Raw genomic sequence first — 27948 nt, forward strand, 5'->3', positions numbered from 1 at the left:
ATTATCAACTGAACAGATTTGGCTGACTGCTGCAACAAACTGTGTTCAATTTCATTCCACATTTCAGTGGCCTGTTTTAACTCTAAGTGATCAACCCTGATAATGAATGCAGCCCGAATAGTCCAGTTTACAAATGCTTATTTATACTTGTTTCATATCCTACAGCTACACTTATTTAAAATAAAGATTTAAAAAGCAGGTAATAAGCAAGAAAACTGTTTTTATAATTGGAAATAATGAGAGTAGGACCATAACTTCATGAGGGACATTCCTTTGGTAATTTTACATTTCCACTTTTTATGCAAGGCTTTAGTTCAAGGGAAATTAATGGACTTTCTCAAATCTAAGTTGACTAATGAAATTAGAGCCTATGTAATTTAAATCATGATAAAAGGCCTCGGAGGGAGATCTACACACTCATTCCAGTGGATTGGAAAGTGGACTCTTTGCCCCATATGTGTCTCAAACAGGTTTGTTTTTAATAAAGCAGAAAAACTATGTCTGTCATCCAGTAAGCACGTCTTACTCTCACATGGTTATTCATGTGTGCCCTGATGAAACAAACTCTATTAAATCAAACAATCAATTATTTACAGGTGTACCTTCTCAATGGGAAACTTCCTGCTGTGGGGGATCCCAGTGGGGATCAGAGAGGAGGAGCAGCTGCCAGTTCCCACCAGGCCCGCCACACTAAACTCAGGTAATTTGCTTCATTATCCCTGCCTCTCGTCTGCCAGGCCTCGACCTGCCTTCATTGAATTCAACCTCAAGCGACTGACAGTTAGACTAGCACACCTATAAAATCACCCCTTATTCCTATAAACCAGCACAAAGGGACATAAAAAAATTAAAAATATGTACTCAAACTACTATCAAAATAAAGAGCAACACGCTCTCACAAGCCCACACACGCCTCGCTGGCTCCAGTACAAACCCAAACCACAGAAGCCTCTGGATATTTCCTGCATTGATCATCTGCTGTTAATTGAGAAAGAAGAGCCTCTTACGGCGCAGTGACAGCAGCAAGTTGTGTTCCAAACGCAAGGCTGACCTTTACGAGACGTCCTGCTGAGACTGAGTGTGTGTGTGTGTATGTTTGTGTGTGCACTTGTGCTTCTATTCGTGTGGGGACGGCTTTGAGTTTTAGACAATGGGAACAAGGCAGCAAGTAACCATTCAATTCACAATCGATGAATCCAGCAAGTACTTCCTTAAACGAATCAATTTGCCTGGAAAATGTCAGAACATAGTGAAAAATATCCAGGGTGACGTCTTCAGATGTCTTTTGTAACAAATAGTCGGAAACCAACAATATTTCATGTTCTATTGCATAAGGCCTCATGAAATCCTGATATTTGATGCGCTGACCCCTGTGAGTGTCTGACATGTTTACTTAAAAGGTACTAAAATGATAATTTGATTATCTTTTATATTACATTTTCTGGAAATCTGCTAATTGACAAAGTGACACATTGCTGCAGCTCAGTAAAGTGTGCAGAAAGTAGACAAAAAAACTCATTAAACTTAATAAACAGTAGCTGTTGGACAGAAGGGATGAAAACCAGAAGACGAAAAATGTCCACAGGTGGGTAACATTTTGGGCACAGACCTTTCATCAAGTCTCCAGTTTCTGAACCCAAAAACGTTATCTACCTGGGAGGTGAAATAAAAACAGTTTGCGGGAGAATTAACTGGTTTGCGCACATTTCTCTTCTTCTGGTTAAAGTAGTGCTCAAGATTCGAGCGAGTAGTCTGTACTTGCAGGACTAACGGTGGTTAAGCTTAAGGCTAAAGAATACACTCTGTTATTAAGGGTCCTCACAAGTATGTTTATATAATTTATATATATGTACAGTATGTGTGCACACTAAATATGATCCACATATACATAGTGAACTGATCCACTCATCACAGCCACAGTGGAAATTGACCAGAATACGACATCACTCAGCCCAGCATCCCTCCCTTTAAAACCATATTAGCAAACAATATAATATAGTCTGACTCAGTGAGTAATGACTAGTTGTAATAGCACACGACACAGCGATCAGACATCATTACATATAATTCCTGTTAATGTCTGTTAATCAGATACAGTAGAGCTCATTAGATGTAATGAGACACTCCCTCCATAACAGCACATTAACCTGGAGGTGGTTCAGTCCGGCTGCTTTTCTTCTGGTCACTACAGCACATACAATGCTTTCATTTACCACGCCCCAGTATGTACATGTATGTGCATGGAGATATGGTTGAATTATTTGTTAGTAATGACCCAGCCACTTAATTATCTATATTGTGATGACACACATACAGTAACGTGCACACACACAGACACGCACTTCAACCCTTTTACCTCAGCTGATGATTGAAATTCATCCTGTTTCTATTTTTAATCAGCTCAATGAACGGGGCCCACCGTGAAAGAAAAAAAACCCACAAGCCGCAATCAACAAAAGGAGCACACTCATTCTGTTTACTGGGGTTTTCAAAAATCAGCAGTGGGGCCAGTAAGTCAGTCAGGAAGCTGCTGAATGGAGCAGAACAATGGAAGTGAAGAGGCCACACCTGGCCCAGACACCTGGTGAGCTGCAGCACAAACACGCCACTAATGCACATTTACGTGTGGTCGTTCCTCCTCAGCAAAGCAGAGGAAACATTTTCACTTGATAGAAGAGTGAGTCTATATGGAAAAACCAGCCAGACAATATGTAACATATATTTGGCTAGGTGAGTTAGGGCTTCAACTTAACATACAATAGTGCAGAAAACATCAATAACATGTCTTTAAATTTCTTGTTTTGTTTGATCAGCAGCAGAAAACCCAAATATATTTAGTTTGCAGTGAAATAAAACAGAAAAAATAAGCAAATCATCATACTGGAGAAGAATGTTTGACAATTTTTGCTTAGAAATGACTTATTAACTATGAAAATGGCTGCTAATTCATTTTCTTTTACAATTCAGCAATCACAACAGCTCTAGTTGAGTTTGTTTTATCTTTTGTATAATTTGACCAGGAGACACAATGAGTCTGATGGCAACAGCCGGTCTTCATAGGGTTTTGTTGACACAAAATATATGAGCCATACATGGAGAATCTCCTCTCTGTTCCACTAATCCACTTTCCACTGACAACTCCTCCTCCTCTGCAGTGGTTCCTGTCTAAATAAAGCTATTTATATAACCTGTGTCAAACTGATACATAATTTCACCCACTTGTGGGTTTCCGTTGTATCAGAATAACGATACAAACTTTGGTGCTTATTCTGTCTTTTCACTTTCTAATAGTACTGCATTGTATTTCAATTAATCTAGCTCATATGAACCAGAGAAGTGGGTTGTTATTCAAACATTTTCCAGACTGGACTCTGATAGTGTGTGTGTGTGTGTGGTGGTTGAATTTCTCATGTGTCGTGCTGTGTGTGCTGTCCATGGTGCTGAAATTTCCCACAGATTCTCCCCCACTTGTGGGAATATGAGGTGATGTGCTATTTGTGGGCCTGTTACACCTTATGAAAAATATATGTAAGTTTTTTTTTTACAGACCAACAGGAAGACCATGTGTATTTTACACCTACATGACTCCTTGCACATATTGGATGAGTGTGTTTGTAATTCACACCTTACCCACTTCATTTTCACCATGAAGCAGAAAAAAAAGGATATGGCCACTCAATGATTTTCTTGGCGTACTTCCTGACCACGTTGTCCTCGCCAAAGATGAACAGGGACCTGTTGACGGTGAAGCAGTTCTCCCTGACCGGGATGGGGTTGTACAAGGCCATGGTGCGGGCGCGCTGCGCTTTGGTCTGCTTGAAGGCTGGGGAGATGCCACCTGTGGACACCGCCGCCCCATCGCGGTTCCGGTTGCGCTCGGACCCTCCATCCCCTGAGCTCAACAAGCCAGGAACGTCGTCTCCAAATCTGGCCATTCTGTCAAAAGCAAACACCAACACGGGAGGAGACAGAGAGAGTGAGACGGGAGAGGAGAGAGCAGGGGGAAGGAGGTTATGTCCTCCTGGAAAGCAGGGCGCGGTGCTGCGCTTGGTGTGGCGAGATCCTGACCAGTTTCAGTCCATCGCCCAAAACAAAGAAACTTCAAAACCAGATCAAAACATGAACGGATATCTCGTCCGATGAGGAGCCGTGTAGAGCAGCACGTCGATCCACCTTATTAGTGCGCTGTGCGTAAAAAAGGAAACAACAAAATAAAAAAAGTAATTATATCCCGCTTCATTTAACGAACCCGTGGTCTTATTAAATGAAGTTGTGGAATCGGTTTCATTTTGCTGCGTTTTATCCATTCAAACAGCAAAGAGAGCGAAGAGAGAGGAATCTGCAACAGGTCACGTCTCCAGCCATCCTCAGTCCCCGGAGCGAGGAGGAGAGGAGCAGGTTAATCCATGGATTTTTAAATAAACTGGCAACAGTCCACTAACTAATTCAGAGCACATCAGTCCTGTCTCCTCTCTCCGCGTCTCTGTTGACCACCTACGGCAAGAGCACTATCCTGCTGCATGTGCAAGCGCAGGACGGAAAAAATTATATATTAAATAATAAGAGGAAAGAAAAAAAACTTTGGCGTCTTTCACATTTCACCCCCCCGCCCCCACCCCCCGAAACAACGCGAAGAAAATTACGCGTCACTCGCAACAAGAGAAAATCCTGAATCCGGCTCCTCTGCAGCGGGATAGTGAAGGAAGCATCTCCCCCGGTTCCCCCCGCACTGTGAAAGAGGAAAGAAGACAACAGTGTCTCCTCATGCAAAGCGACAGGATCAACACACCTCTGCTATAGCCTCTGTCCAACCCTGTACCCACGCTGCTTAACGTGCGCATGTAAACCGCGAGGAGAGGCAACACAGCGTATTGCAAGGAATTATTAAAAACCTCAGTGAAATGAAAACAATCATTAGACGCAACTGCCTCCACCAGGAGATCATAATTAACTGTAATTATCCGAACTATTAAAATGCAGCCGCACACCGGTTCTGTGCGTTTTGCTGAACATGTGCGTAACCTTCTCTCTCCAGTCGACTGTGGTCAGTGACAACAGCCTTTTTTATTCGTGACTGGTCAACAGCAATTTGAAGATGAACCACGCTGTGATATTCGGCTTTGACTTGTGTTGTTCACCTTGCATGGTCACGCCTCAGGGCGAGCGCAGTGGATGCTGGTCACGTATCAGATCTGGAGGAGTGTGTGTGTGTGTGTGTGTGCGTGTGCGTGTGGAGAGGAGGAATAAACAAACACCTGTTGTGAAATGAGCGCAGCAGCAGCAGCTCACTCAAGAGGATGACAGCAAGCTTCTCTGGCTAATTACAGGGTGTGGAACCTACTATTGAGAGAGGCATGATAGTGAGTGGGGGGGGGGACTCATGCTGCTGTGTGCTGCTGACTGGAAGTGATCATATCTATAGTCTCATGAGGGTGTGGTTGTTGCAATCAAGGAGTGAAGGGCAGGGACCAATGCAACGCTGACAGATATGGGAAACATGAGTGTACAGGGAGCAATAACAGGATGATTCTGGTATTATTGTTTCTTTCTTTTATTGTCAACAAATCATGTAAAGTAATTCTACTAACAAGTATCGTGTTAAAGCCTATATTCTATCGCTCTGTGCCACAGATGTAAAAGAGCAAGACAATATGCCCTATATATATACAGCTATATGCTTTGGATATGATATATACAATTAAACGCTTGCACCCACATACAGTCAAGCAGCCTATCATACACACAACCAGTCTGTTTTTGGGTTAGGGTTATTTACTCCACTAAGGAGGTTGTTTTTTCACCCCTGTCCATTTGGGTTAGGGTTTGTTTGGTTGTTTGTTTGTTTATTTGTTTATTAGCAACATTACATATTAAACTACTGGGCAGATTAACACTAAACTTGGTGGAAGGATGTGTTATCGTTCAGGGAAGAACCCAATAAATAAGGTGTAGACCTGAATCAGAGGCCCGACATTTTCATTGATTTCTCAAAGAGGAAATGAATGGATCTTGAAGAAAAGAAATCTGGCAGGTTCAGGGGACTGGTATTTGGTGCTAATTCAAATAAAAATCTGGATCCAGTGAATTTAAGTGTGGTTTCACAAAGGGAGTGTTTGGCCTTGGCAGATGCATTCTCAACCTGAAGCTGTGGTGGAATCTTTTTAATTCCTTTATGCTTAAATTACAAGTCCAACCAGGCACCTACTATAACACATCTGTTGTATTTCTTCTCCTTATATGTAACAGTGTTTATCAGGCTTATATTCTAAATAATCAATGAGCCACATTTTTGCACTGGTTGACGCGTTTCTTCATTGTCACAAACATGGGCGCTGTAGTTTAGTCTGTCTCTCTGTCCTGCTGTAAATACTCAGTAGCAGATTCAATTTGTGTTCAAGCACCTTTTAAAACAATACCCAACAAATGCACAATTTACAGTGCCCGGATGAAATTAAGTTTTTAAAGGTTATTTTGAAGATTTACTCTGATTGAAAACAGTGGGCTTGGGGCTGAGACAAACATATTGTTGGTTTTTTGGTCTTTTAATGCATTTTAATGTCAATAATAAAAATATGAAATAACTCTGGTCTTATCCTTTAAATGAGGCAATGGAGCCCTACACAAAGAAAAACACCACCACAAAACAAAAGCAAGATATATGACAATGCCGGAATAAAATCCTTGTTCTTACAGAGCATTCAAATTGAGAGTCTGCGTAAAGTAAAATTCACCAGCCATCATCACACAGTTTTGAATCTGAAATAGTGAAGTAATAGTGATGGAGGCTGAAGACAAAGAGAAGAACCGCAGGAGATTAACCACAACGCTGACACTGATGGGTGTTTAGTGATGGTGGTGTGACGGAGGCAGTGTTCAATGGTGTGTGGCCTCTGACTCATTAGTGCTCCAACACAGTATGGACATTAAAAATAGAACATACAACAGACAGATGGTTTCTTGTTCTATACAGTCAGAAGAAACATACTGCTTCTCCTCCAGTTATAAAGCAACAAAAAAAAAATGCTTTAGAAAAAAAATCACATTTCATTTCGTTTTAGATGTTTCAGTTGTGTGTGATTGAAATGTCACTTCCTCCACTCTCTCGGCGCCGCAGCACACAAACAATATCATGTCATTGTTTTCTGCCGGGATGAGAGAGTGCAGCAGCAGTCACAGCTTTCTTGGCTGAGAGGGGAGGAGTGAATTATGATAATTGTGTGTTAGCAACAGAGATGACGGAGGGAGGATGGATCTTTCCTGTAGAAAGGCAGAGAGCGAGCAGTTACAGTCTGTGATGTAGGTGATGATTTGAATACTCTTTTTTTCCTCACATTAAAAATCACCCTTTGGAATCTAAATATTCGTTATATTGTTTAAGTACTATCAACACAACATGATTGACATCAGTGGCCCTGAGGTTAGTTGGTGCCACATGCTTTATAAATCAGCTGTTAGGCATTAATATGAACACCTTTCTGGATGACTGGTTGTAAGTCAGCAGTTGTTGATAGATTTTGGTACTGAAGTGGTCAAACAGTTCATTGTTAGATACCTAAAAGATAAGTGAAGTGCTTCCCTTGAACCTTTATACCTGATCAATGGAGCATTTGGTAAACTTAACGTTTCTTCCTTCATTATTTTGGCTTTTTCAGTAGTTAAATGGATACAACTGAGACACTGGAGGAAAAAGTGACCACGCCCTCATGTAGCAAGGGCTCCAAGAATGCTTCAGTTGGCTGCTTATGACTCCCCCTCTCCAATTTGTGTATATGTTTATATCTGATAAGATTGATATTAAATGAAGCGATCTTTATTTGGATTTGTTCCCTTGTTCAAACTTTCAATTATATATTGTTTATCATGTTTGTTTAAATACAGCGTTAGTAAATATACATTTGTGTATTGGCCATTATTAAAATTGAACCAGTTTGTTAAAGACGTACGTCATTACATCAGAAATAAGATACTGAAGCTTAAACAGGGGTTTCCCTCCAGTCAATTTTTATCATGCATCCATCCATTCTGGTTTATCTAAGAGGAGTAAACTGATGCTCTGAACCAAGAGACCAGGGAGAAATCCTAAGGAACTCAAGATCTGAAATTAAGTCTTTTATTGAAGAACTGAAATATTTTATTGTAAAGCTGAAAAAGCTTGAACTGTATTAAAACACCAGAATATGATGGAAAACAACAACAACCAATTTTTATAAGGTAGACACAACTGAAGAACTGGTGTCTAATTGGACATTGCGTAAATTTTGGAAAACCATCTCTTGGCATTAAAAGTTGTCTAGTTTGCAAAAATCTAGCCGAGAAATGCGGGGGTTACTAAGGTTATCAGCTGTCATGACAGCAGGTTGACAGTCCCTGCTCTGGTAATGGGACTTAGTGCCACAGAACTGAGTTGTGAACAAAGATTTGAATTCAAAAATAGAACGTGGGGATGGCGATACCTGGTGGGCTTGGATTTGAAACCTGGTCATTATCAGCCACTTCCATTTATAGTTGTGTAACTAGAGTAGCTACTTACCCTGAGGGAAAATAACAATGTTATAAACTCAGCGCCCATTCACCCCTGCACGTTAGGTTTCTGAACGCAAGCACACAAACTGCATCGGCATAATTCCAACAAGTTTCTGTGTGCTGAATTCTTATGGCTATTCTCAAACCTTATTCTACTTGTTGATCTCTATTCATGAGATAGTGCTGTGCTCAACCCACATAAATCCAGAAATAGAAGACATTTTAGTAGCCTACACCTTTTTCTCTATAAAAAAATAAATGCTAAACAGATTTGAGCTCATTTTGGATTTGTTGGGTATTTTGTATGATTTTCAGAAATGGATTTGGAGACAATGACACATTAATGAGGGATTGTGCAGCTCAGTCAGTGTTCTGTGTTTCTGCTAAAAATATCACATTCAGAAACATTATGACAACTTCAGCTTCATGCCATGAGATGTGCTAACTCAGCAAGGACAGCGGGGACCACATACAATGACAAGTCAATTCAGAAAGGTACTTACACTAAATGATAAACTTTAGGTAAATCAACATGTACCTCTGGCTATTTCTGTTTCTTTTATTCTTCATTTAATTTGAAACCAAGCGCAGGTAAGTGAAACATAAAAGAGAAAGAAAAAGGCCAAATCAATCTGTGACTAAATGAGAGGTAGTGTAATTGGAGTAGTACAGAGTACGTGCTGGCAGCCACTGTAGTGAGTTACACTGAGAAGTCACATGATTTACACAGCACTGTGTGACAGACAGAGAGATGTCAGATAAGGAATCTGTGTGTCCGTCTGATGCAGACGTGTCAACACATTTTCATCAGTGTGGAGAAGTGATGGCAGCTGTGGGAGGAGCTTTTATTGTGAAGGTATAAAAGAGCAGATCAAAACACACACTGAGACAGTGCCATCAAAACACGTCATCATCCAGGAAGAGTTTCGGAAATGTGCATATTTGTCATTTTCTTTTAACTCAATAACCGTCCGTTGTAATTAATGCATACTTGTTTTAATCTTGCTAGTTAAACAAACTAAGAACTAACTAAAATGACAGAAACCAAGTTTATTTGGTGTGTTTTTCTGACTTCTTTGTTGTGCCCATGTCCCATCCACTAACATGGACAAAGCAGAACTAATTACCTATACTGCAGCCAGCCACCAGATGGCGACAGAGACACTTTGGCACTTTTGGGGAGGTGTCATGTTGTCCATCTTCATATAGTCTACGGTCTATGAGTTCAACATCTTAGTTAAGCTTAGTTAACATTTGCTACCAAGTACAGTGACTGAGGAGAATGAGTCAAAAACCAATGTGTTATCATACTAGTTGGCCTGAGGATGGCGCTAAATCAAACATGGAGGATCACCCAAGTCCTTATGCATTACAGCACTTTGAGAGGCTTTTGAGATAAATGCTATGGTTTTAACACACAGAAGCATCCTGCTCATGTTCAATGCTTCACAGTCCCGAAGTATTAAGACTTTGATTGCACACAAGAATCGAATTCATTTAATTTTAAGTTTTAAACTGTGCATTTGAGGAGAAAAAGTTTCCTTGTAAGTTGCTGTGACTGTCGACAGGGTAATCTAACATGAAATTGTTTTATAGCTGTCATTGCCAAAACAGTTTCTATGGCAACAAGAGATCCTCGGAGAGACGATGCTGTCCAGCTTACACGTACTGGCAAAAATGTGAGCAACAAAGTGATGTTACTCCCATTTGCTGCAACAATTAAAAACAGACAATAAACAAAACGGTGGGACCTAAAAACAAAGGGAACTTTAACAGATTGTTTGAAAGTGAGTGGTAATAAAAAAAAACAACATAATATCTCACAGTTTTATCAAACCAAGACAGATTGTTGTTTTGTAGTGATTACAGTAAAGTTGTCATCCATGAGGGAGCGATACACTGTGACCGTGGAGAGGCAGCAGCTCAATGAACATCAAATTCAACTTCAAGTTGAGAATTAATGACCACGGAGCCGTAACCCCCTGTCTGCTCTTTGTTTGTCTGCTCTAACTCAGTCTGATATTGTGTTCATTTATTAGGATCTACTGTTCCCTCCTTCTCACTCCAGGTCTCTGAAGAACACACTGGATGATTACAGTTTTCTTCCTCTCCACACGCTCGTCTCATACCTGTGCACATTTGCACCTGGTCTTTAACACACACGCACACTCACTTACTCACTCACTCACGCACACACACCCTTAACTTAAAATAACCTCACCTAAAAACATGTCTCTATTTTGAAATGTAATGATTTATGTTATGGGGTCTTGCTGTTTGTCCCCATTAGATAGAGTTGACCCCATGATGGGACTCTTTTTTTTTACCCGCTTCACATACTGTCAATTTGTGTCAGAAGTTCTCACCAATTATCTTTCATATTGGTTCATGCTCCAACTTACAAAAAACTAACCGCTGTGCCGTCGGTGTGCCATCGGCCTGAGCCAAGATTTGAACATGACAAAGAAAAGCTTGGGGCAAACACACGAAGGACAGACTGACGGCCAAGCCAGACCTATTGATGTGGTGAGATGAAGGGGCTGGGAGATGCGCTATATTTAGCTTCATTGACATGGTAATGCTTAGGACATGAGAGGACCTTCGTGTGTGTGTGTGTGTGTGTGTGTGTGTGTGTGTGTGTGTGTGTGTGTGTGTGTGTGTGTGTGTGTGTGTGTGTGTGTGTGTGTGTGTGTGTGAGTGAGTAATGATCTCAACCACCATTTGAATTTCTGGGCTTTAAACTGGCAAAGTGTTTTTGATCATAGAAACAGGAATAATTACAAGAGGGTTTGACTGAATCAATAGTCATCTCCCTGAAATACAGCATGGAAATAGCAGCACTGTTGATTTCTCTCCATGGCCTTGATCAGCGCCTGAAGGAAATGTGATGAAACACGTTTACCCTGCAGCACAATTCTTCTGTCTCTCTCTCTCTCTCTCTCTCTCTCTCTCTCTCTCTCTCTCTCTCTCACCCTCCTCAATTTCTCCAGCTGTCTTACCCTCTCTCTCTCTCCCTCCCTCTCTCCTTGGCTGTACCCAACCCAGATTTCTGCCTTCCACTGTTGTCTTCCTCCTACTTGTTTCCTAGCAACTGAACTGACATGGCCCCTATTCTCAGCCCTGTGAATCTGTCGCCGTAACCCTAGATTTTAAGCAATAACCTATATAAATCCTCGGCCCCCACGGGGAGCTGAGTTATGACCGTTGTCCACGAGCATGTTAACCTGGTTTCAACCGGTCCAATTAAATAACAATAGGGCATTCAATGATCTGCTGCAGTTATCAACCAGATAACAAGAAACAAACACAGACATTTATACAGCTGTTTGAGATGCCTTATTCATTAAAGCAGCTTAATCTAAAAAAAAAGATGAAGAAGAGCACTTCAGGATTTCTGCTGCTGAGATGATGTCGTCAGTAAATTTCCACAACATGCACCGAATCATCCTGGTGAACTTACTGGCAAGCGGATTAGCCTCAAACTGGCCTGATGTGTTTCAGAGGTAACATTCAAACAGGCACATATACAGGCTGAGGGAGGTTGAGCAGATAATACAAATACTGCAATGCAGTCTTTGGCAGCACACTGTCCATATTAAGTTGAGCTTATTAGCATTCACACAGATATGTATGCACAGCCTTAAATAACAGTGTGACGGAAAAAGCTTTAAGAAAGAAACAAGATCATTAGATAAAAAAACCTCTTAAAATCAAGCTCAATTAATGTCTAAACTGTTTGTAAATGTTCAATCATTCAAATCACAATTATATTCAAATATACAACTGAAGTTCTATTAAACTCAAATACTGAGTTTGAGAAATACTCAACTCATCACACATGATAATAAAAGCCTGATTCACCACTTGTAATACTAATGTAACAACTTTTTAAAGCTATAACTTGGACTGGTTGCAAAAGAATTTGAGAGATTTTAAGTGACTTTTTTCATTTTCTTAGCCTGTGGGGAAGTGATCAGGAGCCACGTCAGACCACTGATGAACCCTGGAAAACAATACAGACTTTAACCAGAGCTTTCATTCATTCATTTTTCATTCCAACGGTTAATAGAGGAATCAACTGTGCAAAGAAAATTGGATGTCATGGCAGGTTTGTCTCTTTCAAAGTATTTGCCGTCATAGAGCAGATGGATGACATTTTCAGCAATATTCAATAATATGATAAAATTAGCTTCTTATTTAACACTAATTCATACGTGTACTAACATCACTGTCACATCATGTTATTTTCCTTAAATCTGCCTCATTCGGGAATAACCATCTCCCATAGAAGAAATTGTAGTGGTGGGCAGTAAAATCGCTGAGAGATTATCTCCACCTAGTGACAAATGATGGCACTACATTATTTAATGTGGCAGACCATAATCAGTTTCAATGTCGTGTTTAGATATTCTTCAGTCACTGTAATTGTCTCAACAATATATATGGAGTGTATTCCTTCATTTCAGTATGACAAACAGAAAAATTTAAGAAATGTACTGATACTGATGCTGTTTTATAACAAGACTATCTGGTCATTAAAGGTTAATTCACTTTAGAAACCTGTCTTCTTTTTGTGCACTATTATTCACATTGTTACAACCCTAACCCTAACCCCTTTCATGGCCTTACTTTCAACATAAAAACCAAATATGTTATTTGCTTGTACAGTGAAAGTGAGACACATATAGGTGCTTTGGAGAATTCGCAGGGTAATAGAGACGTTGAGAGATTTCTTAGAAAACATGGTGCAAAACCAAAAGGAGAAAAAAGAAAAGCATCAAATCCAGACAATGGAAATCCATCATAATAAACAATGAGCAGGAAGCAGGTGGTGGGCTAATAATAAAAAAAAAGTCATGAATAAGGTATTTGCAGTGATTGCTTGGTGCTGCAGCCATTTACCTTTTTAAATTAAACCATACAATAGTCCATATATCTTTCTGGCTCAAAACTATGAGTGAATGAGAAGACTGTTAATAATCATACTGGCAGCCAAACAGATCAATATTGTTAACAGGCTGCAGTAAATTTACCAGGCATGTGCAAGGGCTGGATACAGGCAATGAGCAGACTGCCGGTGTAGGCTGGTGCATTGGCGAAGGACCCCTAAGGCCTGGAAAAGCTATGTAGTGCACAGCGCACATGAATGAAGCACAGAGAGGAATAGGGTAGACTGGAGGCGAGAGTCTGGGAGAAAATGTAGGACCTCTGGATTTAACCCAAAACTCTCCGTCCTGGCCTCTGCCCGCCTCTGATTAAACCAAAATCTGGACTGAATATGAGTTAACACATCATCCATCCAAGGCAGGATATATCCTGGACAGGTCATGAGGTAGCTTAGTTTTAGCTCTAGGATAGAACCATTGGCAAATAAACCCCAAAAACTCAAGAACAATAAACTCTTATCATAAAGCCCCAGCCTAAGGTTTTCTGCAAAATAATTTGGACTTTATTGAGATCCTTAAGACTTTCCCAGCAGCTGCAGATCAGATTTGCTTGATTTCCCCTCCACATGACAGTCTTTCTCACAACATCATTATCCAACAGCTTCTACAGTGGCATCTGCTCCGAACTGGAAAACATACTGTGCCGACAAGCTTGGCCGAAGCTGCGATGAATCATAAAGAGTGTGGATTTTGAATGCCCTCTGGTGGGCAACAAGGGGCTAATTTAACACACACACACACACACACACACACACACACACACACACACACACACACACACACACACACACACACACACACACACACACACACACACACACACACACACACACACACACACACGGGATCAAATCAAACTTTGTCCCAATGTTAACATGATTGATCACTTCTCTGTCCCAGGGTTACAACATGCAAGGCGGGATCCGGTGTGAGGAGGACGGAGCTGACTTACAACTAATTAAAGCTTTAAAACTTAAAACTATGTGCGGTGTCACTTTCTTCTTCTCATTGTGCCTCTGTGTGAATTATTCTCCGGGAATTCTATTCTCATCATTCCTCTGCTCCGTGAACCCTTCCAGCTCATGCCTCTTTCACCTGCTGGTTCCAAATGACATCACCACCACAGGCTAAGCAGCACCCATTTGTCTCATGAATGCATGCATGCGCCTGTTTTGTGCAGTGAACAGCTCTCACAGGCTCCACTAGAGGTCACAGACATGGCGCTGGAGTCTCACTCTGCTGCTGCCGTGCTGGATATTGATGAAGACTCACTTTGCTTACTCAGCATCCTTCTTCACCCATTTGTCAGAACTACACCTTCCCGGGGAAACATAAGTCACACAGCTGCCATGACTGGACTCTGGTTTTGGCGGGGGATATGGACGTGATGAATATCTCCCCCACACACACACTTCAGGCATGTCTTTGGCTCGTTCCCTCGAACAGAGCTGTGGCTAATGTGGGGATCTTGATGCTAACCACATACACTAAAATCTGACCCATCACTGAATTGTAATCTCAAATTAAGGGTCCAAAATAGAAAATTTCAATAAAGACCCGGCTCGTTCTGCATGCTGAGCCCGTTCGGCTCAGAAGCGTCAGCGACAGAAAGAAGTCCTGTTGCACTACAAAGGTATTATTTGCTCCAATGAGTCTAAACAGCATTGAACTCTCAGAACACACAGCACAATCATCTTTGATATTCAAATCCGAGGCTTTGAATGAAAGGATGGGGAGAGATTACAAGGTCTACGACAGGGTGCACACTCGTGCTCCTCAGCGTGTCAGGACTTTAATTTTCAAAGAAGCACATGATGGCTATAATTTTAACATGTAGGAATATAACACACACGGCTATAAAATGGTAAATTAAGTATTAAAGCTGTCATTTAAAATTGTGAAATCAATACAGCTCACAGGCATAAGAGAAAGATGCATGTTCAGTGCATATATTTAATTTATATCTTGCCATATAGTAATGTTATAATGATTTTGCTAAAGCAACAATTAATTTCACTTTTTTGTTTGGTTGAATTTCTCATTTACAACTTGACATTTTACGACCTGGCCACCAACAGGAAGGTTCAGGACCTACATCACCTCCTCCCTCGTGTTAGCTCGAAGCCTGTTCCTATTTTAAGAAGGGGGTGGGTTAAATGTGTGTGGACAAACATCATTACAGCAGGTTTTGTTATTTATCTGCGGGAGCGAGCACACACACACACACACACACACACACACACACACACACGGAGCAGGTCATATTGCTTCCTGTGCTAAATGGTGTCGTATCACAGGGCTGTACGGGAGGTCAACACAAAGTGCTGCATTTCTATTTTCACCTCCAGCAGAACCTGTACAGCAAATATACTGCTCAGAGCACTGCTTTTCAAAGTGGGGGTCCCGAAAAGGGGGGACAATGTGACAATAAAAGTAAAAGTATTAATCTTTTTTTTCTTCTAATGCCAATCTTTTAATTTTAAAAAACCACACACCGCTCAAGCCAATCAGAATCGAGCAGCCGCTGCATCAGAAAGTTGCTGTGTGCCTGAGAAATAGCTAGCTACCTCCTGCTAAAGGCAATAATGGACACATTTTTAAAAAGAAAAAGACCATCAGACCACCAGACTGAAGATGACTCAGCTGCAAAACTGCCACAACCACAGAATACCACCTTGGCATCTAAAACTCGGAGGTAAGAAATCTCTTCTTCCATTTGCCACCACATACTGTACCTCTGCGAGTCTGGCTGTTCTACATTGAAGGTATTGAAAACAAAGCACAGAGCTGGTCTGCAAGTGGAGAATGACATTCGTCTGGCAGTGAGAGCCATTAAACCTAGGATAGATAAACTGTGTAGGAACTACCAAGCCCACCCCTCCCCCTAGTGAGGGACCAGGTGTACACACAGAGACAAACATACCTAAATGACAAGCACTGTTTATAACGGAAGAGAGACACTGAATGTAATAAATAAATAACAAAATAGAAAAACTAGAATATATATATATATATATACTAACCCTGCAACTGGGGGGTCCCCGCCAGAGGCTTATGCTATATGGGGGTCCTTGGCATGGAAAAGTTTGGGAACCCCTGGCTCAGAGGAGCTGAGGATGAATCTCTTCTTCAAATAAACCTTTAAAGTGCGAGTTCATGAAGTTAAAATCTCAAATTGACTATTCATATTTAATATCATTTGTTTAAAGAGTAAAAAGTTTATGTTTAGACAAACACGGATGGAAGATGGACTTGTTTCTCACTTTATGATGCTTTGGTGGTTTTCTGAGTTATTTTACCAAAGCACAGAAAACACAATTAGACCTTTTAACACACATTCTTCAAAAATAAAGACTTAAATTAACTAAATCAATTGGATATTTTCCATCAAGCACAGAGCCTGAAGCATTATCTCAGAGATTACTCAAAGCATGTGAGTTATCAGCACAATGATGGTCTTTATTTATTAAACAGTTCATAAAAGTTGATCTACACCAGTGCCTGCAAAGCATATTCATTGTGTGAGTGTCAGTGTGTGTGCACCTGAGCGCAAGCCCATCTGAATGTGAATATGCAATAGTAAATGAGTCATGTGGTGTCGCTCGGGAGGACCAGGGGCCATATTTCATAGAGTTCCCTCAGGAGACATAGCTGGTGTCAGTAAAGCAGGGCACGAGCCTAAAGATGCATGGTAGTCACATGTAATATTGTAATACTGAAAGAATCAGGGAATGAGGACACCCAGGTGACCCTCTGTGGTGAGACACAATGTAGGCCATATGATGATGTTGTGCTCTGAACTAACACAAAAGGGCAAATACTGGTCTGTTAGTCCACTGCTGAGAGTTGGCATGTTTTTCCTGTGTCTGCGTGGGTTTTCTGCAGATTGGAGTTAGGTTAATTGGAGATTCTAATTTGACGGTAGGTGTGAATGTGAGCGCTAATGGTTGTTTGTCTCTATGTGTCAGCCCTGCAATATGCTGACCACCTGTCCAGGGTGAACCCGCCTGTCGCTAAACGTCAGCTGGGATTGGCTCCAGCTTCCCTTAAAAGGATCAGCTATATGTATGGATGTATGTAAGTATGGATGGCTTTGGTACAGACTGAATGGACGATTACCATGAAATTTAGTTCATACATTCTGTCATGGTGCCCAGATGATGAACCCTGTTGATTTTGGTGGTTGCCTAACTTTTCCTCTGCTGCCACCAATAGGCTGGAATTTGTGCTTCCGTTTTAAATGTATGGAAAACAATGAATTGAAGTTTGGTACATTCCCGTTCTTCTAAGGATGGTAACATACGAAACTAAAATGGTGAAAATGTACCTGCTGAACATCACTGCAAGCATGTTGGATGCTGACTTCAGCATTTAGCCACAAGCACTGCTGTGCTGGAGTCCAGATTTGCTCTTTTGGATTATTTCTTGGTGCGTCTGTCCTCATACTGACAATAGAGATTGACAGGAACATGAGGCGAGAGATGACACGCAACGAAGGTCTCAAGCTGGAATCAAACCAGGCATGCTGCGATTACACAGTCCATGTCACTTCGACCATTTCTAAAGTCATTTCGTCATTAAAACCAAAAGGTGCTGTGCATAGCTAATGCTATAATAAGAGCAATAAAATATTAAGTCCATGAGGCCTTTATACAAAACATTATTTTACAAGTAAGAGGGCAACGCGAGGGCATGCAGACATTTTCTTTTTTTAAATGTTGATACCACTTCACTCTGCAACTGTCTTTATTCTCTTTGTTGCTCTGCTTCACTCTTTCCCATCCCTTCACTGTCTTCATATTACACCCCGGAGCTACATTTAGATATGATGGACACCGCCATCGACCGACAGATCACACATCACAGAAACTCATGATCTCTCTCCATCTCTGTGATGTCAACAGTAGTTTCAGTTTGCCACATTTGTCCATTCAGAGAGAGAGAGCGAGAGAGAGCGAGAGCACAAAGACGAACCAAAACATAGAGGGCGAGCGAGTGAATGAGTGCAGCGGTATATCAATTTATCAGTTAATGAGAAGCTCTCTACGCGGAGTGCAGCAAAACCAAATACATCCTCGTCATAAAACAAATATGCCAGTTTGAATTAAACGAAAACCCCATCTAAGCGTGTGTGTGCGTGCGAGCCAACAAACATTTCAACAAGTTTCTCTCGATGCACATTCTCTCTCTCCCTCTCAATAATGCTGCCTCCGCCATTCGGCTTATTGTTTGACAGACACAGGGTTTTGTGGTGGGGAAAATGTCTTTTCAGCGTGTCGTCATTAATAATTCACTTATGACAAACAGCTCTGACATTTACACTGCACTTGGTGTCGGTCTGAGACTTACAGGAAGACAATAATGAAGGAGAAGGACACCGATACGGAGGGAAGGCAGATTCTCTCCCTCTCTCGGCTCTATACTGATGAAATTAGAAAGGGTCAGGCCTAATTAAGCGTCAAAGCTTCAGGAGTAAAGCACTGATGAAAGAGGCTTCGATGACCTTTATAGAAATTGTACATTGACCCTGAATTGAGTTTAAATTGGTTACAGTAGCTCTGACAACAAGAGGGAGAGTAAATTAAACCTGAATGGGGCATACGAAGTGAACTTCAGCAAATCCTTTAAAATTGGTAGGGATGAACAAAAAGGTTCCCCGAGATTTAGATTACCTTTTTGTCCAATTACGCCTCTGTACAAAACATCCATCCACTCGCTTGGTTTCTTGTGAGACAAATGAGAATCAGAAAGTGTGAATAAACAGACTCAGCAGCAGACTTTGTAAATCCCTCTGTCTTCCCTCCTGAATCTCCGTCTGACTAACGGCTCAACAGGTTGTGAACAAACCGACATGCGAGGTCCTCTGAGGCCGGCAGAGTGCAAGCGCTCTTTCAGAGCTAATGGCTTGTGGGAAGACAAACACTGAAGAGAAGCAGACAGATTGAAGCCAAAGGTGGTGTCACTGTTTCCAGTGACTACATTATTGCTTTTCCACCCCATAGTGCAGCTTCACAGAACAGTTCAGTTTGATCAAATACAACAGATTGCAGGGGATCAAATCGAGTGGATGTTTTCTCTTGGAAAATAAGGCTCAGCCAGAGGAAGAGGACAGAGAGTTATAGTTTTTCTACAAAGGTGAAATCTATATTCATTAAAAGTTCTTTTCATGAAAGAAAAAATACAGACAAAAAAAAGAAAAAGAAATAACAGGATAAGAGAATAATTAAACTTTGAAAGTAAACTGTGTTTCTGGGGATTATCAACACAGTTTGAACACAGCTTGCCTGATTGGCCACTTTATCTCAATATTGCATGTATTGAGATCAGGTCCCACATTAGATATACAAACATTTTCTGAAATGTTCACAAATCTCCCTTTTTGTACTTAAGCATGCTAAAATTATTGATTTATTTGCACTTCATACAAACTACAACTGAGGCTGAGAAGAATATTATTAGTTTTACACGTAATCACAAACCAAAGTCACTAGATAAATCTTTACCTGATGACATTTGACTTCCAACCTCATGAGATCTATTCAATATGATTCATCCTCTGAAGACCATGAATGTCTGTACAAACAAATTCTGTCCATCCATTAGTTTACAGTCAGGAGCTAAGTGGTACAAATATCAACCAAAACAGACCAGTGATGCTCACAGGGCTAAACAAACTAATTGTTTGGTAATGTCCCTGCTGAACTCAGAATGCTTCATGGAGACTTCAACGAAAACAAAAACCCTGAACTGAAAGGCAAAGAAACTCAAAGAATCAAAACACTGACTCTACTGAATACGGCCAATTTGACAACTGTAGCTATGATCAGAAGAGATGAGGATCAAACAACGTGTCCGAGTCTGTAAACACCCCTGCAGAGGATAGGACCAGCATGGATAGGAAGCACAGCCCTGCAAAGATAACTAATGATAACACAAAGCACACACACACACACACACACACACACACACACACACACACACACACACACACACACACACACACACACACACACACACACACACACACACACACACACACACACACACACACACACACACACACACAGACAGAGAGAGAGATATGTGCCAATGTCCTCGCCTGCCATCTGTAACCACTGACACCTGCAGCATTTCCAGATTATATCGCCTATAAATTATTACAGGAATCGTTGATGTTTGATGTCCTTCACTGTGCACATTTATATAGATGTGCATGTGTGTGTTGCCTGCACGTCGGCCAAGGAACGGTGGAAAAACATAAACAGTATGTCAGGTCATTATAAATATGAGTAACTCTTCGAAGTGGCGAGTGTTAGTGCACAGTCATTAGTCTGGGGAGAAATATGATCATATGAATGATTTAGAACAAAATGTTGAGTGATTTTTTCACTAAAAACCTAAATGCAGCTCTAATATGAAGAGGACAAACTTGAGCACGGATCCTCGATCCGGCACTGTATTTATCTTAGAGTTATTAGCAGTTCCACATCGCAGTGATTTTTTCCTCGAGACTTCGTCGAGGTCCCACAAGTTATTTAATATTTAACAAAAACGGCAGGGCCAGTTTTGGAAAATATTGTAAAACCCACAGCATTTAGTGGATATACTGAGGTTTCAGGAGACACCAGAGTGTCTGTGAGATATTTTGTGAAATGTGTATAAAACTATGTAAAACTATGCAAAAACGTTTCCAAATGATTGTTTTGGTGCAAACATAAAACTCATGCTGCCTTTGGCTTGGATGAAAAACATAAATTAAACTCCAAAACACACAAACCAAATCAATCAAATCAATCTAGTGATCTTCTCTGTTTGTGACCAACCGCTCCTGCAGTTGAAAGGTCAGATTGATTCAGTCTGATTACCGTCATTATGGCCACGTTGACACAAACTCTAAATACTGTAATTTCATCAAGCACTTCCGGAAAGGATGTCTTCATCCTGAATGCCATGTTTCAAACACACACACGCACGCACACACGCACAAACACACGCACAAACACACACACAGCTAAAAGCAGAACAAAATGCCAGAATTATAGACTTAATTGCTTCATTTACAAAGCAGTGTTTGCTGTTTCAACATGATCGAGATCCGAATGTCATATACTAATCCTTCAGAAGCTCCTCACTGGACGCACATAAAAAAACACCAACTAAAGAAAGTACCGGCCTCATAGAGGTTTCATTGCTCTTAATCCACAATACAGAAGGGTCAGAGGGAAAACAACACAATGTTGATTGTTTGTGGACAAACGCGTGCGGTCTGACCTCAGAATGGCCCTCGAGACCAGGTAATGGAAACAATAGAAGGGTTCTTCCTCTGGGGAGCATGGCAATGCTGTATTGAGTTGCTCTTAGAGCAACTTAGAGATTGAAAATTCAGTGTAGAACACAGGGTCACTGAAGTAGAGAGAATATCAGAGTTAATCCTCTATGGACCATGAATATCCTTAGCAAAGTTCACCAAATTGCAACACTGTCTATTTAACGCACAGGTCAGTTAGAGTGGGATAGGTAATGGCCAAAGATGACATATTTTCTTGGGAGGATTAAATCATTTTTTATGGAATAATAATTTGGACAAATGATCGTGAAGGAGTAAACATCAAGGAACTAGCCTTGTGCTCAGCGAGATCATACCTCCACCAACTCCCTCTCATGTCAAGTTAAAGAAAGCAAACCTTCTGTCCACCTTCTGATCAAGATCAGCACAAAAATTGAATGGGTTCTTTCCTGACCCACATCGTATCCTTCCCCAAAAGGTTCATGGTAATCAGTCCAGTGTTTTTGCGTAATCCTGCAAACTAAAAATGAAACCAACACCACAGAAAACATAATCTCCTTAGTTGAGGTAATTATTAAAATATTAAAATTCATCTTCTGTGAGACACCATGATCCTGAGAACATTTTATGGAAATCGGCCCATTACTTAAAGACATGTCTTTATTTAAAGAGGATACAAATTTTGACCTGATGGTGGGTCAGTGGGTTGTCACAGTTTTAGGGGCAGTTCTCTGGGGACAATGAATACCCATCCTAAATTTCATGGAAATCTGGCTGGCAATATTTTTGAAACAGCCCAACAAGTACCAGGGGGAGTAACTGAGTGATGGAACCAATGGTATAATAAACTCCCATAACCTTCTCTTTTTCATTTAATATTTCTCCAATTTCCTTTGAAAAACAAAAGCAGGTGCACACTTTGGCTCAGGTGCAACATCCCATTTTCCATCCTGCTGTCAGGTGGATGTGGGTTTGCTGCTAAGTGGCCTTGAGAGGTGGCTGTTCATGGTTGTAACAGAACCTGACTCACTCTGGTCATTGTTCTCTCCGCAGCACAAGTGTAGATCTGTCATTTGCGATTGTAATAATCATATTAGGCAGGCCAGAGAAAAATTATCTAGTCCATGACAGAGCCTCTCTACAGGCCTGGTTACTCAGTAATTGACCACATCAACTATTGTCAGGTGGACTTAAATGATCATATTATAAATATCTTATTTTTAGTCCTCATTTATTCACTCCTCCTACATGTATCTACCCATCTACCCTCCAATCCCTCTGTCACACTCCCAAAGGCTTTGTCCCTTCAGCTATAGACATAGCTCAGCATCGGATGTGGCATCCTGTACCTGTGGCGAGAAGGGGGTGGGGGGGCACAGAGGGGGCCAACGCCACTAGAGGTGAAGCCCCAGCTTCAGCAGAGAAACAGAGGGGGGCCTCCCCGCTATAATCCACAGCGCTGCAGGGCAGGAAACCAGTAACTACACATACACACTCAAAGGGCATAAGCATGGTATAAGGGACATGGTATAAGCGCACCCACTCATATACAATTTATGGGCAACTGGTGTTGATTGAATGAGCATTAGACTGGTGCTTCAACTGTTATCTGAAAGTCTTTTCAGAGCTGAAGATACAATATCCTGCTGAATATTCTCACCATGTTAAGAAGTTTCTCAAAACCCCCGACATAAAATCAATAACCAGCTGCTGATATGAGACATTTAGGCCGACATGCTAATATATCCATTCCAGCAAAACTTACACTTACGGCTAATGGTTGAAATTGTGGGAATTATTTGCTCTTGTCAAAAAGTTAGATGAGAAATTTTATACCGAGCTCATATCTGTAAGGTAAATATGAAGTGACAGCATGCAGGTGGTTAAGTCAGCTTACAACTCAGCAACTTAAAACAATGGACAACAGCTGGTCTGGCTCTGTGCTCTGCCACCTACCAGCAAAAAAAACAAGGAAACAGGAGAAGGACGAACACCAAAGTGTAAACCGATAATAGACATACCATATACAATGTTAACTGGTGAGCTTCAGCCTGCAGGTAGATTTTGTTCTGGATAGACAGAGCCAGGTTAGCCTTTTCCTGATTCCACTTCTCATGCTAAGCTAACTGCCTACTGGACATACACAGACATGAGAACTTATGAATACGTACATTTCCCAGAATGCTGTGCGACCCCTCATATCAAACACTGCAGTGAACATACATACACCAACCCATGCACTACATGTTTTTGAGCGGCTTCACCGGTCGAATACCTGTCAATATATACTGAAAAATAAACTTGCATCTTAAATCCTTCTTTCTCATTGTACCCTAAAGACATAAGTCTGATGGCAGGTGTTGACAGTCGTTTTAATTATACTTTAATTTATACTTTAGATCAAATAACTGAGAAGCTTTGCTAAGTCACAGTGTATATGATGAATGTCATTAAACTGCACAAATGAAGGGTTATCCAGAGTGTGGCCATAACAAATCTGAACTTTACATCACTTTCAGCTGCATCCTCGTAAACTTTACATTTGTCCAAATAAAATGTGATCTCTGCTCACAGGGAGTGCTGAATAGTATACGCTGTAGATTAAAGTAGAAAAAGCAGCTCATATAACAGTTAGATCTGATTTATATCCACTGTATCTTTGAATTTCTTGTAGTATAAAGTATTAGCCTCATACTCACTCCCACTCCTTGCGTCGTGCCTGTGGTGTGCTGTGGATCTTATGAGCCTGGTGGGCTTTTACAATGTCCCTCTGCTCGATCAGGCCGCCCCGACGTCTCTTGATCACATTGGGACTCACCGCCAAATCTCCATCCACCCCCAGCATCCCCCCTCCAACGTCAAAAGTCGAGGCCACATCAAGACAGAGGCCCAGACGGTTTGGGTGCAGAGGGGGAGCGTGTCCAGACATATGTGGGAGGTAAAGCGTGTCATAGCTGGTTGAGAGACTTTGGGGCTCCAGGAGAGAGTGGGACTCAGAATACAGACTTGACCCTCTGGCCAGTCCGGCACGATGCTTCTGCCAGCCCTCACAGTCCGATGGGGACGGGTGGAGGATATTGTGTCTCGGGGTACTGCTACCACGAATCGCCCCCATGCCCACACCCCCCACTGGACAGTCTGGCCCTCCTGGCACTCTAGGTAGCCCTAAAGCATTGTGGTCCCCTGTCAGAGACTGAGAGCTGACCGGATAGGAGCCCAGTTCCAGCATTGTGGGAAGGCTGCCCGGGACCTCAGCATAGTGCTACAGGAAGGAAAGGGAGAGGAGATGAAACAGAAAGGAAGGAAAGAAAATGAGAGAGACAGAAGATATTAATGAACAAATCCTCACTCATCATTTCACTACACACCAAAAGCATATTTTTGTGAAATTTACAGACACAGAATTTTCTCAAAAAGAGAGATGAATAAATATAATTTGTAATTACTGGCAAAAACAGTTTTTGTATAAACCAAAATACAGGACTCAAATTTTGAGTTATTTTCAAATAGAACAATGTTCTATTTTATGTATTAATTTATATAATCGATGCTTATATTTTAGACATGTTAGTATCCATCCCAAGATTTATGTTAATATTATATACTGTATGTAAATATCAAAGGCAGACATGGAAGTTAAAAATAAAGAAAAAAATATACAACACTATAAAATGTTTGTTTGAATGTCGTATTAATAAAATTGCAATAATAAATTTAATATATATCATTAACATATATAATCAAAACATATAATAGGCTACCATGTTAAAATTATGTGTATTTTAAAATTGTATTTACAATTTTTACTATAGTTATTTCATATATGTTATAAACATACAAGTCTTCATACATCCAGAGGATGCATCTTGAGGCCTGGGCTATATGTTATATATTAAATTTCTGTATGAGTGTGTTTGGCCAACCCTCTGAGGCAATTGGCCAATGGCCCAACAGCACACTGTCTCCTGAGTCAGTTTAAACCAGTCCTCTGAGAATCAGAACTAATTAGATATGCTGTAACACACCTCTCCGAACAAATAATCCTTTAATGCTGCCAGTGCTGTGCTTAATTGTGCAATTTGGAAGAAGGAGGAATGACAGAAATAGTAATTTCTATCTATTCCTTTATCTGGTAGGAACACTGAGGACTGGCTTGTTTTGGGGTATATACACAATACATCTTGTTGCCCTACATGCTCCAAAAGCCTCTCGATAGCTGCTGCTCTTATCCTCACTTTATAAAGCCCTCAACATTTCAGTAAGTCAAAAACATTCCTGGGTTTAAACAGTCTTTTTGCAAACGAACAAACTGTTAAAATTTAAAATAGAGGTTGAGACGATACATTCTTTGTGGGGGGGGCTTTGTTTTTGGAGCAAAGCAATAAATGTGCAATCATTTCCTTTCTTGAATTCATAAGGGAAAATTTAAGAAAAACACGCAAAATAAAACAGAAACATTATTCAGAAATGAAGCTGAAATACCCAGGATACAGTTGCCATAAAATGAGCACTTGGACAAACACAAGTGTCTTAAAAACTACATAAAGTGACAAAAAACGTTTTGGAGAAAATGTTATTTAGAGTCTTTGACTTTTTAGTTTGGTCTATGGCCCATTAACATGGAGGAGGTGGGCTTTATACTGCAGATGAGACACTTTGGCTTCACTTTTGGGGAACAAGCATGTTGTCCATCTTTACAAACAGTCTATGAAGCTAAACAGAGAGTGATGGTCTTGCATTCGTCGGGTTCATTACTAATGCAGTCAAACATTATAATGAGAAGAAATATTCTGGAAAGGCCTTTGAGTTTAAAAAATGATGTTGCAGGGGAAATGGTTTACTTCATTTATTTTTCTCCAATTATTTTCCGTGCTAATCTCAGTGCTCATTTATATATTAATGAGAGAAACATAAATAATGAAACTGTCAGACAGCAGTGGTTACAACTACAAAAGGTAACATTTAGATCATAGGCACACCGCTGCAGGAGGACCACTCCTGACACCTTCTTGACAGCATCTCTGCACTGACTGATTGGATCGACCACTCAACCAGATATTGACGCATTACAGATCAATTCTCGAAGCGCACTTTGACAGTTGTTCTTTTTAAGGCCAACAATCAGTGATGGTACTCTAAGTTCTGATTGCCTATTACCTCTGTCCCCTCCTTGCTCTCTGGGGGGTTAATGGCGTTCAATGACAACGTTGCAGTGCTAGAATCCAGAGAGGTAAAGTGGCTTTAATTGCGGCTGCCTAATGGTTATGAGCCGAGCTTCCAAAAGAGAAACCAGAAAACACCTGGTGCTGCCAAGTCCTGTTCTAATTCTTCTCTCCTGCAGCTTTACTGAGCGCTCCAAAACGAAGCGCAAGGACTCATTCAGAGAAGGCCAGGGAAATATATAGGCATGAATATTCAAGTATTTGAATGCACACTCGTCCATTGTGTTGTTCCTGGCAGGGGGAACCTCTGTCTGAGGAATTGATCCGCTGCTTACTGAATCCATTTTGCAAATTATGTTTACAAACTGGCTGCATAGGAATGCCAACACAATTATCTGATATACTATTTGAGCCACATAAGAGGAAAATAAAACGAAGACCCAGAGAGGTGCAACAACATTTAAACCCAAAACCTATTTACAAGATTTGAAAAGTAGAAGAAGTGCTTTTAGGTGACAAGATGAAAGCTCCCACGAGCTACTAAAATAGACACGGACACTTAAGCTGGAAAGTATATTTGATTTCAGAGAAACACAAGCACACATTTTTTTAAAGCTGCTTTTAGACATGCACTGAACTCTTGACATTTTCCAGAGGGGCTTTATTTGAGAAGGCAAATCTCAGTTGACATTTTCTGGATTTTATTCTGCCAAATTTCTTGATGATGTCCGAGTGAGCCCATGTGAGAACACAGCAGGGAAAATTCAAAGCCAGCGAGTGGACGTGCTGATCACGTTTCTAACATGCAACACGTGCAAAACTGAAAAAAACATCTCAGGATGACAAAGAAGTGCTGTAGACACTCAGAAGGATGTCGATTTGGAAAGACGAGATGTGAGGTTTTTACGATGCCAGTCTACCCAGGTGCCATTAATGAGGTTGTTATTTCCCTGTTGCTGTGAGCGTGTCAGTCCCCGACAACCTCCTGCTTCATTCTTCATATGTGAAAGGAAAATGCCCAAACCAATTT

The 27948-nt window shown here is 40.9% G+C and overlaps 1 protein-coding gene across 11 annotated transcripts in view; it reads right to left on the reverse strand.

Annotated features, from left to right (window-relative positions):
• LOC117760173 (voltage-dependent R-type calcium channel subunit alpha-1E) overlaps positions 1 to 27948 on the reverse strand; it is an 88212-nt gene that overhangs the window by 52939 nt on the left and 7325 nt on the right. For 3 of the 11 annotated variants that reach the window (XM_034582999.1, XM_034582989.1, XM_034582998.1), the window contains exons 2-3: positions 24456 to 25018; positions 3670 to 3936 (exon numbers count right to left, since the gene is read on the reverse strand). In XM_034582999.1, coding sequence (XP_034438890.1) covers positions 3670 to 3936; positions 24456 to 24985 — 797 coding nt within the window. In that variant the 5' untranslated portion in view covers positions 24986 to 25018. Of the gene's footprint in view, positions 1 to 3669; positions 3937 to 24455; positions 25019 to 27948 lie in introns of those variants that run through there. The other 8 variants (XM_034582992.1, XM_034582990.1, XM_034582991.1 and 5 more) reach the window with 3 other exon arrangements.

Source organism: Hippoglossus hippoglossus, chromosome 4 (assembly GCF_009819705.1).
Source record: "Hippoglossus hippoglossus isolate fHipHip1 chromosome 4, fHipHip1.pri, whole genome shotgun sequence".
NCBI classification, from domain to species: Eukaryota; Metazoa; Chordata; class Actinopteri; order Pleuronectiformes; family Pleuronectidae; genus Hippoglossus; species Hippoglossus hippoglossus.